This window comes from Garra rufa, chromosome 1, assembly GCF_049309525.1.
Source record: "Garra rufa chromosome 1, GarRuf1.0, whole genome shotgun sequence".
Taxonomy (NCBI): domain Eukaryota; kingdom Metazoa; phylum Chordata; class Actinopteri; order Cypriniformes; family Cyprinidae; genus Garra; species Garra rufa.
In genome coordinates, this window is record NC_133361.1 from 6,504,507 (window position 1) to 6,521,826 (window position 17,320).

Below are 17,320 nucleotides of genomic sequence, written 5' to 3' on the forward strand. Positions count from 1 at the left end.
TCAGGAGCTATCCAAAATCAGACAAAATTGGTCATATATGGGATTTGGAGGGCTTTTATTTTCTAATTGGACATCAGACAGTTCTGGGGGCTTAAGCCTATGATGTTTTGCCAAAAGCCCCTGATCTTTTTGAAGAAGGACCATTCACTTTACAAAAAAATTGTTTTATACATTTGTATTTGTTCTCCAAGTACTAGAAATCCAACTGTCCATGATGAAAAACAGTCTTTAGTAGGTTTACCGCTTACGTTACGTTTTTGTTCGCCTAAACAGCTTTGAAGCCCTTGTTTTTCAGTATTTAAATAAATAGCCAGATCGCGAACAGATTCAATCACTCATGTTCCTAAATGATAGGATTCAGCTATGTCTATTAAAGTCTTAAATCACAATGTGACATTCAAATCTCAGTTTAATGCATATGAAACATTTACATAGGCATTTGCATCGCTGTTTCTGTGTTACAAACAAAGTACTGGAATAATAGTTTATAGTTTGGATATTACATGCTATTACCGTAACATGTAGTATAGGCACAAAACGCAAAACAACGTGGCGCCTAGAATGAATTTGTTTTTTAAAGTGGAGGCTGGCCTGTTTTCATGACTGGAATATCTCTGTATTATTTTTTATATATTTTTGTATTGATCATACTAAGGGAATTACATTACATGATCGTCATCGTGTTTTCAACACTACCGACAAATGTTCTATTTGTTGTTAAAAATCTGGTTAAAGGACATAAAATATTTGTTATCTCTGGCGGTGCCTGACACAAAGAGTGTCCGAAATGAAATATGTTAAATTTAACCTTCTATCTGCACTTCCAGAAAAAAATCCTCATCGAAAAACTATTCAGAACCTGAAGTCAAGCGATCTCAAGTATGATACAAAGCTAACTAACACAACCTTTTATAGCCCACATACTAATATCAGACTAGATATGTCATGTAGTCTAATTTGCACGCGTTGAGGAGTAGATCTCTAAACTTCGGGTATTAAAATTGCCTTTGAATGCGTGTGCGCGTTTTGCTTTCAGTGTAGCTTTACGCAAAGCCGACTGATAAAGAAGTGGGTATATGCCGTATAACTATGTACTGTATACACTGCTTTCTTGTGGCCACGACATATTATCATACTCCAACAAGTTAATACGACGTTCCCACGAAATAATATCTTGTGGCCATGGCGTATTATCACGTACCCATGAGTTAATATGTTCTGGCCATGACAAATTAGCCTAAGTGAACCAAAAATGCCCCCTCTTGGTCACAATAAATGCTTCGTCCGACTTTTCGTAGATCATCTACTCTTCCCTGTGCATAACCTCTGACTCTGCGCTTTGAATTTTTAACACTGAATTTGATGTTCCGATTTTTTTTTTTCTTTTTTTTCATTTTAAAAACTTGAAGTTGTATTTTTAAAAACTGAATATCTGAAGTCTTAGAAATCAGAGCAACAATCTACTGTTGGAAAACACATGTCTATTAGAAAATCTGCGATTTGAAAATTTAGTTGTGTCCAATTGCAAATGTTCAATATTCAATTAAAAAAAAAAAAAAAGTTAAATGCCACATAATATTCAGTTTTGTTAAATGGCATTTGTCAATAATTCAAATTTGCACAATTCAAATTCAAAAAGATTTGTCATAACATAAGCTCAATAAATATCTGACTTTGGAGGAGTTCAGAAAAAAAGAAGGCTTTCAGATATATTTCAAAATGGCGGACGACAAGTTCGACAATGGCATTATTGATATTAATGTTGTTAGTACGACTCGAAGGAAGTCATTTATTGTGAATGCCTCTTCAGTAACAAACCAGTTGTATCACTAATATTTTAATTCATTTGATTCTAGAATTTAATTTGGTTTTAGAAAACTGCTAAAAGAAAGAAGTGAAACTTACAGTAATGCAAAGAACTGCCTATAGATTGGGTTTAGAGCAGATGTGGTTTTCACACTGAAGAACATGTTTCACAGTCACTGTTGTCTGGTTAGTGGTTATGGTTTGGTAGTTCATAGGAAATATAGAAGAAACAGAGTTCAACAAAACGGCGGTAACAGTCCACGCTCAGCTCTCGAGGGAAGATTTAACCGATCGAGGCGTTTAGAGAACAAATGCAGCTTAAAACTGCCTGAGCTGATCTCAGTTCTCTCACTTCTCCATTATGACTGACATTGTGACACTAGCAGCATTTAAACACTCAGCCAATCAGATCAGAGGAAGTTAAACACAGGAAGAGCTGCTAGTATTTAAAGATAGAGTTGTGAGCATATAATGAAGAGGAAGACTGACAGAAAGAGAAAATGGCTGATAAGTGTCATCTGTGTCTGCTGGGACTCATCTTTCTCTCTTCACTTCTCACAGGTAAACACAGCTGTACTTTCTCTACGAGACATTTAGTGGAATTAAACTGGGAAAGACCGCATTTGAGCATGTTTAGTTTATGCTTGTGTTACAAACAGAACATACTGGATTATTCCTGATGCATTAAAACAGTTTCACACTCAAACATCTGATGCTAAATTATTTTCATATTAAGAGTATGTTTGTGATTTCAACAGCTCTCTCGCCTTATCTCTCTCTTTATATAATGATTATAATATATAAATAATGATAATTTAAAATGTTCTTGTGTTTCAGGTACCAGTGGAGTGGATGAGTCTCATCATGTGTTCATCAGTTCTGGTGAAAATGTCCGTCTGCCCTGTAATAATGCTCTTCCTGACTGCAAATCATCAACTACATGGAACTATAATAACAGACATTCAGCAACAGTTGAACTTATTAATGTAGGGACACAGAATAAAGACATCAAGAGTCATAAGGGACTGAGTCTGGGGTCTGACTGCTCTCTGAACATCAATAACGTCACAAAAGAATATTATGGACTTTACAGCTGTCAACAATGGACAGGTGTGGATGGACAACACCAAAAACAAGCAAATGATACTTTTGTTTATCTGCATGTTCTTGATGGTAATTATGATTATATGATCAATTTAAACAGAGCAAATTCTTCATTTAAACTCTCATGATGATTGAAAAGTGTGTGATTAGTGTGTTATTTTGTGTTTCAGTCTCTCCATCATCCTCACAGACTGAGATCAGTCCAGGCAGCTCTGTGACTCTCTCCTGTGAGATGTATTCATATTCATTATATACTGGAGTCTCTTGTGATGATTGGATCCGTTCTGAGGGAATTCAGCTGTTCTGGGTGAATCAGGCTGGTGTTAAACTGACGATATCAGACTCCAGATATCAGACACCAGCTCCAGGACACTGTATCATCACTCTGACTACAACACTCCTGAATGAAGATGACAACAGAGAGTGGAGATGCAATGTTACTCACAGAGATCAACTCAAGACCTCAGCCACATATACTGTCAAGAGTTCAGGTGAGAAAACAATCTCATCAATCAGTTTTAGACCCTTATAATGTCAGTAACACTAAGGCTATTAATATCGCTGAAGTAGAACAAACTAGATACTAAAGCTTCTTTCATTTTGACAGAAGAGAAACTCAAAGCACTGCTGCAAACTCATGAACTGCAGTAAAGTTTATCAGTCCAACAAGAGCCGCTGTACATAATGAAGAAATTGAAAAGATTTTATTATGCAATGTGATCAAAGTTAAAATATGACGGTCATATTCTACAGCAGCAGTTATAACAGTGATTCAATCTAAACTTAATGTCACTGTGAGTGTTTTTTTTTTTTTGGCGCAAACGCTATCTATTGTATTTGCAGTGTATTTGCAGTGTGCCTGTTGTTGAGAGAAACACACACACACACACACACACACACACACACACAGATGTTGGGTTTACATGTTTTATGGGGACATTCCATAGGCGTAATGGTTTTCATACTGTACAAACCGTACTTTCTATGGCCCTACACCTACCCTACACCTAAACCTAGCCCTCACAGGAGATTGTGCACACTTTTACTTCCTCAAAAAAACTCATTGTGCATGATTTATAAGCCTGTTTCCTCATGGGGACCTGAGAAATGTCCCCACAAGGTCAAAATCTACTGGTATTCCTATCCTTGTGGGGACATTTGGTCCCCACAACGTGATGAATACCAGGTACACACACACACACACACACACACACACACACAGATCAAAATATTGTTGGAAATATTAGGAAATAATGTGAAACATTATCAACACTAAACATGCATTTTATTACCCCTCACTTCAATCATATATTCATATTCATAACAAAAAACAAAAGTGCAGTAAAACCTTTGACATTTATTTGACATGTGGCTTCTAATCAATTAAACTTTTGTACTTGTTATGTTTTGAGCCCAAACTAACCCAGATAGACAGAAATATGTGCCCTTTACGTTGCACAAGGCATAATTTCAATGGAAAAAAAAATATTCATATGAATTAATTAAACTATTTAACGGCATGACATTAAACTTTAAAACCAATACTAAAAACTTAAGAAAAACTTCTGTATTCTTACACAAGACTTTTTTTTTAGCCTTTTTTTTTTGTAATAATTTTACACAACTTTAAATGTATGCAATGATATAAATCCATTAAATGACATAATAATTTGATTTAAAAGTATCAAATTAACTCTAAACTATTCATTAATTTCTGATGATATCTTTATATATCTTTATCTATTTTTTATGTTTATAACACTAAACCCACTTAAATTAATTAAATTTAAGATAAAGTTGTCAAACCAACTGTAAAATATTCAGAATATTATTTCCTATAATGCACAATGCTTGATTTTTTTTCTGATTATATCTTTATTATTTTTATATGTAGTACTGAAATCATATTTTTTACATGTTTAATATACTGGACCCTCTTAAATTCATTAAACTCTGTTTAACAAGTTTATTTAACGTCCACCGTTTGAGGTAGTTATCAAACCAACTGTAAATTATGGAAAATATTATTCCTTATGATACACAGGGCTAATTTATCAGATTATGCCATTAGTATTTGTCCATATTAAAAGCATATGAAGAGTTGAAATGGGAAAACACTTTTGTAAAATTTTAAATGTTCTTCTAAACTAAGCATTTGTATCATGCTCCTAAGTTTCGATACATTACTTTCACATTAATGGCAATCAATATTTCATTTGCCATTAAAATGAAAGAGCTGAATATAAACATAATCTCAGAAACAAAAGGTACAATGTTGTCACTGTTGCGGTAAACTAAGGTGCAAAAGTAAAAATGCATTTTTGTACCTTATTTACCTTGAATGTACAAATGACTTCTATTACATGCAAATACAAGGGAAGGAGTACAAGGCAAATACAGAGCAATGTCATACAGTTTAAAACATCTAAAACAGAATAACAACAAAACATAACATTAACATAAAGATATATATTATATTATTATATAATTATATTATGCTATCATAAATAAAAATACAAATAGCAGGATTAAAAAAATACTATTATTAGGACAGTTAAATAATAATTTTTCTGTTTATCAGAAAAACAAAAACAAAAAAAGGGTTTTAAAATTGAAATATCATGAGGTTCTAAATGAAGTTTTTTTTTTTTTTTTAACTTATTTTTTTTTTTTTTATATAATGGTTCAATTTATTTAACTGATAGAGATATATATATATATATATATATATAACTGATAACTGATAAGGTTGGTTTGATTACTTTAGCTGAAGTTGTGTTCATAATTTACGGTTTTAAATGGGTTCCAGGACTGTCAACAACAACAACAACAAAATAATAATAATCATCATCATGGTTCAGAACTGTAATAATATTATGAAAATATCACTGAATGCATTAAAATTTGTGTAAAATTATTACAAAACATATAAAAGGCTAATTCCAAGAACAGAGTCTTGTGCAATAACAGGGATGCTTTTTCTGAACATTTTAGTATTGGTTTTATAGCATAATGTCAAATGATTTAATTAATTATGTCTGTCTTTCTTTCTTTCTTTCTTTCTTTCTTTCTTTCTTTCTTTCTTTCTTTCTTTCTTTCTTTTAAATTAAGCCATGTGCAACAAAAAGGGCATTTATTTCTGTCTTTCTTAGTTTGGCCTCAAAACATAACAGGCACAAAGAGTTTAACTGGTATGAAACCGAATGTCTAATGAATGTCAAGCACCTAGGCTGGTTGGCTGGTCTTAGCTGGTTTAAGATGGAAGAAGCTGGTTTAAGCTGGTCTCCCAGCCTGGGCAGGCTTGTCAGGCTGGTTTTAGCTGGTGGTTTCCCAGCCTGACCAGCTAAGACCACCCTGACCAGCTTGGCCAGGCTGGAAAAGTGGACAAAACCCCTCTAAAACCAGCCTGCCACCCAGCTATGACCAGCTTAAACCAGCCAACCAGCCTAGTCTGGTTTTAGCTGTTTTTTTTTTTTCACCAGGGATGTAACGCAATATATATATAGACTACAAGCTTATTCCTTTTTTCTTAACTTTTAACTTCTAAAAATTATCAAGAATATTAAATCAACTTAATTGGCTAGGTTAACACATTTTCTTATACAAACATAACGAATGCACTTTAAAACAAAGTTTTCATATATAAATTCAGGAATCACGAATATGACAAAATAATATTTTTTTATATATATTAATTGTATAGCTATAATAGTTGTATCAAATGAATAAGGAAATGATAGTGCCTTGAATTTATTAAGTAATGTTTCATTTAGTTTGTTTCGCTCTCTGGAAATGTCAAGTAAAAATACTGTTTTTACTTGGAATTAGTTTTTAATCCCTTGTTTTAAACAAGCATATACATGAGATAATTTATAAATCATTGCTTGAATAAACGTTTACAAATAGTGCTAGAAATTTTATAATTAAGGAAATTAAACAGAGCTAGGCATTTGAAAAGACATGTGAAATGTGTCTAATAATTCCAAAAAGAAAGAGAAACATTGGACATAATCAAAATATTTGAGACATTTATTAGGAATACCATTTTCTTAACAATTAAGATGCTGCATGTGTTTATCCAGTCTAATGCCAACGACTTTCCCAACAAAAATCCCACCCCCTCTCAGAAAATACATAAAGCTGACATTACTGAGCTATATGCGTTTAAAAGTAGCCTATTAAAGTGGTACAATGGCATTGCTCAGTTCAACGTGTTGGGCATTTATTCAGCATTGTTCAGCATTTATTCAACAGTTATGCTGCGTTCCAGGCAAGTTTTTAAGCTTGTAAATCACAATCTCAAGTCATGACTCACGACTTTATAGTGTTCCAGGCAAGTCACCCCAAACTGCCTGAGCGCATTTATTATTATTACATTATTATTAATTTGTTTGCAACGTTATATTGTCCTAAAGTCTATTTTTTCACTGTGTACTACTTGCATAAACACCGCACCCATAGATGCTGACATGTTGTGGTTTCGGGGGCTATGTCACGTCAGAACTCGGAACTGGGAGTACATCGATCTAGTACGAGTTCACGGGTTTGACTGCCATTCGGGTGCACTTTCACGGGTAGAAGGTTGGAAAAACACGGGTAACGGGTCGCCTTAACGGGTCGCACGGCATTAATAACGCTCAACATTCAAAAGGTCAATATTATTCAGCCAATAAAGTGTAGGTCTATGTATTTCATAGAAAATTGTGTCTAGTACTATATAAATTACAAAGGTTTAATTGGCATCTTTATTTCAAACGACCCGACCGACCGGGACCCGAATATCATTAAAAATATTTTTCGATGACTCGTAACCGCGAGTGACCTCAGGCACCCGCTCATTTTGGATCAACCCGCGAATCACTGGTAAACACGTCAGACATTTTTGTGGAAAACATAACAAACATCTTTGCAGAAACAAGCTTGTGTTGTTGCGAACTGCAAATGAAGTGGGAAAAAACTATCAGAGGTCGCGTTAGCTGAAAATTGTCCGTCATTGACGGATTTTTTTAATCAGTGACGGAAAAATCCGAAGGCTGTCCGTCATTTTGACAGATTACACTACAGGTTATCTGTTGTAAATTGTAACTGTAATTCCCACCCCTGTCCTGTTGGTGGCGAGAACGATCCATTGTGGCAGCAGAGCACTGGATACAGAACAAAATCGAAACTGTCACGACAAATCTTTTGCTATGCATTTGATACGCACATGCAAGCACCCAGTATAAACTACAGCGGTCTATCACGCCACATTAAAGAGCGCCATAACGGTATTTATTGCTTATATTTCCTGATGAAATAGATAGAATTTGAAATCTGAGACTTTTTCATATTGAAGGTAAGAAAGCACAGAGCTTAATTGCTTATTGTGATTTATTAGATATGCGCATCTGTTAATTTGTGAACTGAAAACAGCAAGATCCACTGATATTTAAATATACGTAGATATTGGTGCATAAAATAAGAATCTATTAAAATCGACAAATCGATTTTTTTAAACCAGCCCTAGCATGATTTTTTTGTAAAAAAAAAAAAAAAATGTTGTAATTCTGGTGTGGTGTTGAACATGAAAAGTGAATGTAACGGGTGTTTTGGTTTTGTTTTGGGGTTTTGTTTCATGTTCATGTTTTCATGTCTTTTATTATGTAATCATTTCATGCTGTTGTGTCTTGCTTCCCTTTCCCTCATGTATTCCTGTCATTGGTCCCTTTGTTCCATGTGTCTTGTTCTGATTGGTTGTCTTCGTTGCTATGGTCTTGTTCCTTGTTTCTCATTGGTTGTTTGTGTCATGTGACCTGTATTGTCTAGTATAAATAGCCCTTGTGTTTGAATGGTTCCCTGTCGCGTATTGAAGTTGTAATTCTGCTGTCTGGTGAGTCTGTTTCAAGTCTGTTTCAAGTCTGTTTCAAGTCTGTTTCAAGTCTGTTTCAAGTCTGTTTCAAGTCAAGTCTGTTCATGCCAAGTCATGTTTATGTCAAGTCTGTTTCATGCCAAGTCAAGTCAAGTCTGTTCAAGTCAAGTCTGTCAAGTCAAGCCAAGTTAAGTTCATGTCAAGTCATTGTCTGGATTATGTTTCACGTTTGGATTGTTTGGATTATCGTTCACTGTAAATAAACTGCACTTGGGTTCTCACATCTCGCCGTCTCAGTGGACTGATTTGTTACAGAATACGCGACCTACAATAATGAACCCAGCAGTTTCTCGCCTCCTCTGCCTTCGTCAAGGCGACAGGGCTATAGAGGAGTACGTTCAGGACTTTTGTGGACTGTGCCATCTGGTTGCTTTTAATGATGTGGCACTTAAGGACATTTTTAGAGTGGGTTTAAATGAACCCATTCGTTCTCAATTGCCTGGTGGAAAAATTCATTGGTCATTGGAAACATATATTGACTTTGCTCTCAGGTTGAGTGGTTCCTCATTTACTGTGGGGATAGCTGACAAGGAACCCTGCTATTCTTCAGTATCTGCCACTCCTCATTCTCCACACTTAACCGCCATGTCTGGAATTATTCACATGTCACATCCTGCTCACGCCATGCCTGCCCACGTCATGTCTGCTGCTTCAAGGCCTGCTCACGTCATGTCTGCTGCTTCAAGGCCTGCTCACGTCATGTCTGCTGCTCCAGGGCCTGCTCACGTCATGTCTGCTGCTTCAAGGCCTGCTCACGTCATGTCTGCTGCTTCAAGGCCTGCTCACGTCATGTCTGCTGCTCCAGGGCCTGCTCACGTCATGTCTGCTGCTTCAAGGCCTGCTCACGTCATGTCTGCTGCTTTAGGGACTGCTCACGTCATGTCTGCTGCTTCAAGGCCTGCTCACGTCATGTCTGCTGCTTCAGGGACTGCTCACGTCATGTCTGCTGCTTCAGGGACTGCTCACGTCATGTCTGCTGCTCCAGGACCTGCTTACGTCATGTCTGCTGCTTCAAGGCCTGCTCACATGTCTGCCGCTCCAGGGCCTGCTCACGCCAAGCCTGCCGCTCCAGGGCCTGCTCACGCCAAGCCTGCCGCTCCAGGGCCTGCTCACGCCAAGCCTGCCGCTCCAGGGCCTGCTCACGCCAAGTCTGCACCCAAGATGGCTGCCGCTCCAGAGTCTACACCTGTCATGGCCGTCATCCCAGAGCCTGTTCACAAGATGGCTGCCGCTCCAGAGAATATTCACAAGATGGCTGTCCTTCCAGAGCCACTACACAAGATAGCCACCACGCCTGAGCCTGTTCACAAGATGGCCGCCGTCCCAAAGCCTGTTCACAAGATGGCTGCCGGTCCAGAGTCTGCACCTGTCATGGCCGCCATTACAGAGTCTGCTTACAAGATGGCCGCCATCCCAAAGCCTGTTCACAAGATGGCTGCTGCTCCAGAGTCTACACCTGTCATGACTGCCCTTCCAGAGCCTTCAACCATCATGGCTGCCATGCCAGAGTCTGCACCCAAGATGGCTGCCATCCCTAAGCCTGTTGTCAAGATGGCCGCCACGCCAGAGTCCCCGGCCAAGATGGCCGCCACGCCAGAGCCATGCCAAGCCTCAATTTATCCTTCAGAGCCTCATCAGGTCTTGATTGCCAGCATACTGGACCCTCCTTTAATGTCAGTACGGGCTGCAGGCATACCCGCAGAGCCAACGCTCCCAAGCCACACACCCACTAGCCTGGTGGGCCCCCCTCTATCCACTGCGCTGCCTGTGATGGCCATCGCCATTTTAAGTGTGTGGGCTGCTCACTGCGTCCCAGAGGCCACGTCTGTCCACAAACCCGCTGCGCCCATGCCTCTTACCGAGGCGGCGTCCATAGCGGGATTTCCTGCTCTGCCGGCTCCGCCATGGCTTCCTGTTCTGCCGGCGCCGCCATGGCTTCCTGCTCTGCCTGCGCCGCCTAGTCTTCCTGCTCTGCCTGCACCGCAAAGGCCTCCTGCTCTGCCTGCGCCGCCTTGTCTTCCTGCTCTGCCTGCACCGCCAAGGCTTCCTGCTCTGCCTGCACCGCCAAGGCTTCCTGCTCTGCCTGCACCGCCAAGGCTTCCTGCTCTGCCTGCTCCGCCAAGGCTTCACGCTCTACCTGCACCGCCAAGGCTTCCTGCTCTGCCTGCTCCGCCAAGGCTTCACGCTCTACCTGCACCGCCAAGGCCTCCTGCTCTGCCGGCTCCGCCATGGCTTCCTGCTCTGCCTGCGCTGCCTAGCCTTCCTGCTCTGCCGGCCCCGCCATGGCTTCCACTACTCCACAGTCTGCCACTGTTTCATGGCCCTGATCCTCCAGAGCTTCACTGTCTGCCATAACTCCATGCCCCAGGCCCTCCATTGTTCCAGAGTCTGCCACTGCTGCACGGCCCAGGTCCTCCACTGTCTCACTGTCTGCCACTGCTCCATGGCCCAGGTCCTCCCATGCTTCACTGTCAGCCATTACTCCATGCCCCAGGCCCTCCATTGTTCCGCAGTCTGCCACTGCTCCACGGCCCAGGTCCTCCAGTTTCCCACTGTCTGCCACTGCTTCATGGTCTAGGCCCTAACTCTGAATCTGTTCCCCTACATGGACCTGGCCCTCCATCCCGCCCCCTATTTCACCCCTGCTCTACCACACTCCTGGACTTTTTAGTTTAGGGTTTTGTTTTGGGCGTCGGGAGCCGCCCTTAGAGGGGGGGAAATGTAACGGGTGTTTTGGTTTTGTTTTGGGGTTTTGTTTCATGTTCATGTTTTCATGTATTTTATTATGTAATCATTTCATGCTGTTGTGTCTTGCTTCCCTTTCCCTCATGTATTCCTGTCATTGGTCCCTTTGTTCCATGTGTCTTGTTCTGATTGGTTGTCTTCGTTGCTATGGTCTTGTTCCTTGTTTCTCATTGGTTGTTTGTGTCATGTGACCTGTATTGTCTAGTATAAATAGCCCTTGTGTTTGAATGGTTCCCTGTCGCGTATTGAAGTTGTAATTCTGCTGTCTGGTGAGTCTGTTTCAAGTCTGTTTCAAGTCTGTTTCAAGTCAAGTCTGTTCATGCCAAGTCAAGTTTATGTCAAGTCTGTTTCATGCCAAGTCAAGTCAAGTCTATCAAGTCAAGCCAAGTTAAGTTCATGTCAAGTCATTGTCTGGATTATGTTTCACGTTTGGATTGTTTGGATTATCGTTCACTGTAAATAAACTGCACTTGGGTTCTCACATCTCGCCGTCTCAGTGGACTGATTTGTTACAGAGACGCAGTTTCTGTTCATCTGTTCTCTTCATAAATAAGTGCATAAACCTATACAGTATGCTCGCCCTGTAGGTTCATGATTAAAAATGAAAATGTGAACAAAATTAAAAGCAATTAAATGTGTTATTATAATTAAAATATGAAAATTAAAATGATGGGTAATAGTAGATTATGACGGAATTTTTACGACCCTGTCCGTCAAAATGACGGACAATGTTGAAGTTTAACGCAACCTCTGAAAACTATATACAGCTAGTATACGCACCTCTTTGAGTTCGGAAACCAGCGGAGACGGCAGCACAGAATAAAGTCGCACATTCCAGCTTTCTGAGTTTCTGCCGCTGCTTAAGAAGACGAAATATAATCCAACGCGACGGCAACGTTGTCATATTGCAAGACAGCATCTATATTGCAAACTGTATTTCTGTTATTGTTGTTTTTAGCGTTGACATAACGCAATGGCATTGCCATAGAAACCAATGCACATTCCGTGAAACGAAAGATTGCTTATGGACACACAAATCGGATATGAGCAGCTGTGTGGACAGTCAGTTCTTCAAATCAGATTCCATCTGGATATGCACAAAATTGGATTTGGGCTGACAGTCTGAACGAGGCTTAAGGCACCGATGTGAAGAACCCTTTAAAGCACCTTTATTTTCAAGAGTGTACCTCGCTGGAGAAATACACACAAAATTATGTTGATTTTACAGTTTTGATAGGCATTCACGTAAACGTACTCGGTTATGTCTTAGGTGAATGTAAACAGTTGGAAGAACATTGGGAATGTATCAGTTCATTGCAACTGTGCATCCGTTTTTAAAGGGACAGCAGCCTAATTTAGTTGCTGTTGTCTGTGGCATTAATGTAAATTAAGCAGCAACAAAGAGACAGAAAATCACTCACTGCTCTTGACTGAATCACTTTAGTAGCCCTATTACAGATTAAACTAAATATATTTATATAAATACATATGTCAGCTTGAAAGAATGAAGAAACAAGTTCTTACAAAGAATGAATAATTAGCCTATATAACCATTGGTATTGCATTGAAAATAAGACTGTTTTTTTGTTTCAAAGTGGTTTAATTTAATTTTAATATAAAGGCATGTTGCTTCACAGCAGTTAAATATGTGTCTATCATAATAAAACCTTAATATTTAACCTACTGTATACAATGAGTTTGTTAATTTTAGAGAAATGCTTAATAAATGTATTACTCTATAAATAACCTCATTACATTTTAGCTGACTAAATCTACTGTAGATCTACTAAAACTAGACAAAAACTAAAACAATTCAGATGACTAAAATATGAATGACTAAGACTAAATCAAAAATTGCTGTCAAAAGTAACACTGATTTAATATGAAGAGGCTGCAATGTAAAAACAAACATCCAAACGGAGTCTTTTTTATAGGTGTACCTTCAAAAACAACAGCAACATGTCCTACTTTTGAATCAGAATCAGAAAGAGCTTTATTGCCAGTTACGTTTACACATACGTGGAATTTATTTTCATGGCAAAGGCTTCCACAGTGCAAGAGAATGTCAGTGACGGGACAAAACACATATAATAAAAGAATAAAAATAGAGCAAGTAAATAGGGAATAACAATAAACAAATTGACAATTATATGTACAGGTATATTATGTGCACATTCAAATTGCAAACCAAGTATGTGTGTTAGATAAATACATGTATAAGTGTATAAATAGTGTTGTGTTTCACAATTATCGTCAAGTGTTCATAAAATGGATTGCCTGTGGGTAGAAACTGTTCCTGTGTCTGGTTGTTCTTGTGCTCAGTGGTTTGTAGATGGTAACAGCTCAAAGAGCGAGTGTGCCGGATGTGAGGGGTTCAGAGGGATTTTGTCAGCCCTTTTGTATACTCTGAATGAGTACAGTTCTTGGAGAGTAGGGAGGGTCGTACCAATGATTCGTCCAGACTATCAGACGTAGTCTTCTGAGGTCAGATTTGGTTGCTGAGCTGAACCAGACAGTTAGAGAGCAGAGGACAGATTTAATGATGGCAGATTAGTACCGTTTCAACAGTTCCTGTGACTGGTTGAACTTCCTCAGTTGGTGAAGAAAGTACAGCCTTTACTGGGCCTTTTATGGTGTCAAGTGCATCACAAAAATAAACAAACTCAGCAATACTGCCAATTTCACACAAACATGAGACATATATTTAGAAACTTTGAAGTGTATCATTTTAAGTGTGTTTTGCTTATTTGACATGGTAAGTGATTTATATTAATTTTGTTCCTTTGAAATATAAATCATCGGAGTTTCAGATCATTTCAGATGATATCAAATGTAACTTGTAGCCCAAAAAATACAGTATAGCAAATTATTTTTCAGGCATTTTGAAAAACCCTGTTTACAGTATGATGCATCTGAACTAATTCATATTTTACAGCTCAAGATAAAACAACAACAACCACACAAACAACTAAAGGTACATTATTTCTGTCTTTCTCACATCAGCGCGTTGCAGTGCATAATTCTAGAGTTATCTTATTTGTTAAGTAAATCAAATATGATTGTAAATAAAAAAAAAATATATATATATATAATTGAATGATTGTCAAATTCTACAGTATGATTTACAGAACTAACATTCATGTTTACAGCTCAAAGCACAACAACGACAGCAGTGATTCAAGTCAAGCCTCAGGATCCCTTAACAACAACCACACAAGAAACTAAAGGTACATTATTACTGTCTTTCTCACATCAGCGTGATGCAGGGCATAATTCTAGAGTTATCTTGCTTGTTAACTAAATCAACTATGATTGTAAAAAAAAAAAAAAAAAAAAAAAATATATATATATATATTATTGATGTTATTGTGGATGCATTAATTTTGACTCTAATAGTCATCAATCCCTGACTGAGACTATCTCTTCTTCAGGCAAAATGATTTATGTTTCTGTTGCTGCCGCTGCATTTGTTGTTTTCCTTCTTGCTGTTCTCTGTCTGATCTGGAGAAAAAAAAGAGCTGGTGAGTTTCCAGATTTCCTCCTTTCTAACAATAACAACAAAAGTGAAGATCTCACTTTATTGAAGAGCAAACAAGAAAATGCTATTATGTGACTATGAGATTATCAAACAGGTTTATTCATGTAATGTAAATCTCAGAGTTATCAAGTCAAACAAAATGTGTTTCTGTTCATTTGAACAGTTCTGCAATCTGAATGCCATTCGCATTGTTAGCATCCAGTGTTTTGCAAGTGTGTTTTATCATAAATAGAGATAAACAATATGAGTATTTTTATTTTTTTTTTACAGGTAATAAAAGAGAGACTGGTGGATCATCAGTGAGTTCAGTACTGCTTGTGATTTAGATTTGATTCCTTTTTAAAGCTCAGAAAAGTGTTAATTTTGCAGTTTTTAATGGTTTATTTTCTGAAGGTCAAAGCTGAGAATGAAGATAAAGTGACGTATGAAACAATCAACATGTCCAATCCTGCTGCTGCAAGAGACAATGTGAGTGAACTAAACATTCGACATTCAGTTCATTGTCTGTTCTATAATGTGATTCACTCAAAGCTGGTGTTATATATATTACAGTCAGAGATATGTCTGATCTGTGTATTAAACTTTATTTTGCATGTATGTTTAGGAGCAGACAGATGATGTGACTTATTCTGAGGTCACTTCTTCCAGTAAAAAGCCAGTAAAAGCACTCACTGTGAGTAGATTGAAGCTCATTCCCTTGATCTTCATTAAGTGACTGCTGTCCAGTCAAATTCAGAGAAAATCACAGCAGCTTCTCTTATCTATATTCTGATGAAAATTAGTTCTTACTCTCAATCTCCGATTAATAAAGCTCACGTGATAATAATAATGGCATTGATGGAGAAAATCTGTGCTGTCCTTTCAGGATCATGATGATGCAGTGACTTACGCGGCCATCAAAGGAAAAGACAATGAGAAGCAGAATGAACTGTATGCCTCTGTGAACAAGAACAAGAGCTCCACAAACAAACAGAAATGATACAGATCACTGCTTGAGCTCTTCATATCAGCAGCAGACGTTTTCTCCAGATGCGGATATTCACATCTTTGCTGTTTGGAAAAAATTAGATATTTGTGCAAACAAACAGAACTTTTTTTGTAAAATATTTTAAAGCAAAGTGCTGTAAAAATGTTTTTCTCATTTTGTATGTTTTAACCAAATGGAGTAGAAACAAACAAAAACAAAAAGTAATTTCAACGAAATGTTAAATGTAACAGAGGGAATGTTATTTTATGGTTATTCGTTGTAAATTATAGGTCCTTTTTCACTTCCAACAACTACTGAAAAAAAAAAAAAGTTTTACTGTAACATTAAAATCATGGTAATTTCTCTTTTTTTTTTACAATGTACTCTTGCTTTTAGCATGTATATCAGCTGTTTTTTGTAAAAAAAAAAAAAAAAAAAAGGCGTTAGGTAGACAGTAATCTGAGAATTACTTTAGTGAAATTATAATTTAATCAAATATACTGTATGTCAAAATAAATATCAGATTTGTATTTTTATTTTTAACAATAAAGATCATGAAAATGTCATTGGTTGATGGCATGTTAGATTCCTGGATCAGTTTTTTTCATGATTAAGACTTGGATGGCAGGTGTTTTATAGCAGTAATGCCCCCTACTGGTGTACACATGCAACTCTCTTTTTCTCTTTTTTTTTTTTTTTTTCCTTTCAAATATTTCTTACTTCAACTGCGGACCACGGTTTCAACCAAGGGGTAATCCTTGGACCGTGAGTGTGCCCTCATAACGCCATTTTCTCCCTGCCCCTCTGGAAGTCTGTACACGCCACTGAAGGAAGTTCCTGTGCCAAAGTCTTGTATCAAAGCAACACACCAGTCACACAAACTGATCTGATGTAAGCTTAGCAATACAGCAAGTTTATACAGAAGAGACTGAGTGAAGATCCAACACCACAGTGTTCATAAAACAGTCTAGGGAGTCCAAGAGAAAGCACAGTCAGTTCAATTACATTCATATAGCATATACTGTAGCTGAAGTGGCAGACTATGTAGTGTTATCTATTAGTGCACGTAATCATTTCACATCAGGTACTTTTAGTGTTTGTGCGTTTGCATCTTTGTGTTTGCACGTGATTGAAGTTTCTAGCAAGGACACGTCCTAATCGTTTTTTTTTTTTTTTTTCGTCTTTTTGTTTTTTCACCCCGAAATCAAAAAAGTAATGAGAAATTATATTTTGCATTAGAAAATAAAGCCTG

At 37.9% G+C, this 17,320-nt stretch overlaps 1 protein-coding gene across 1 annotated transcript; it reads left to right on the forward strand.

Moving 5' to 3' along the window:
• Window positions 1–2,306: 2,306 nt before the first annotated feature.
• Window positions 2,307–16,549, forward strand: LOC141336411 (uncharacterized). Its single transcript, XM_073842062.1, has 9 exons — window positions 2,307–2,367; window positions 2,644–2,688; window positions 2,797–2,979; window positions 3,081–3,401; window positions 14,995–15,084; window positions 15,372–15,400; window positions 15,495–15,569; window positions 15,706–15,774; window positions 15,967–16,549. Exons 1-9 carry the CDS (start codon window positions 2,307–2,309, stop codon window positions 16,078–16,080), a joined length of 987 nt encoding a protein of 328 aa, XP_073698163.1. The 3' UTR covers window positions 16,081–16,549.
• The last annotated feature ends 771 nt before the right edge of the window (window positions 16,550–17,320 follow it).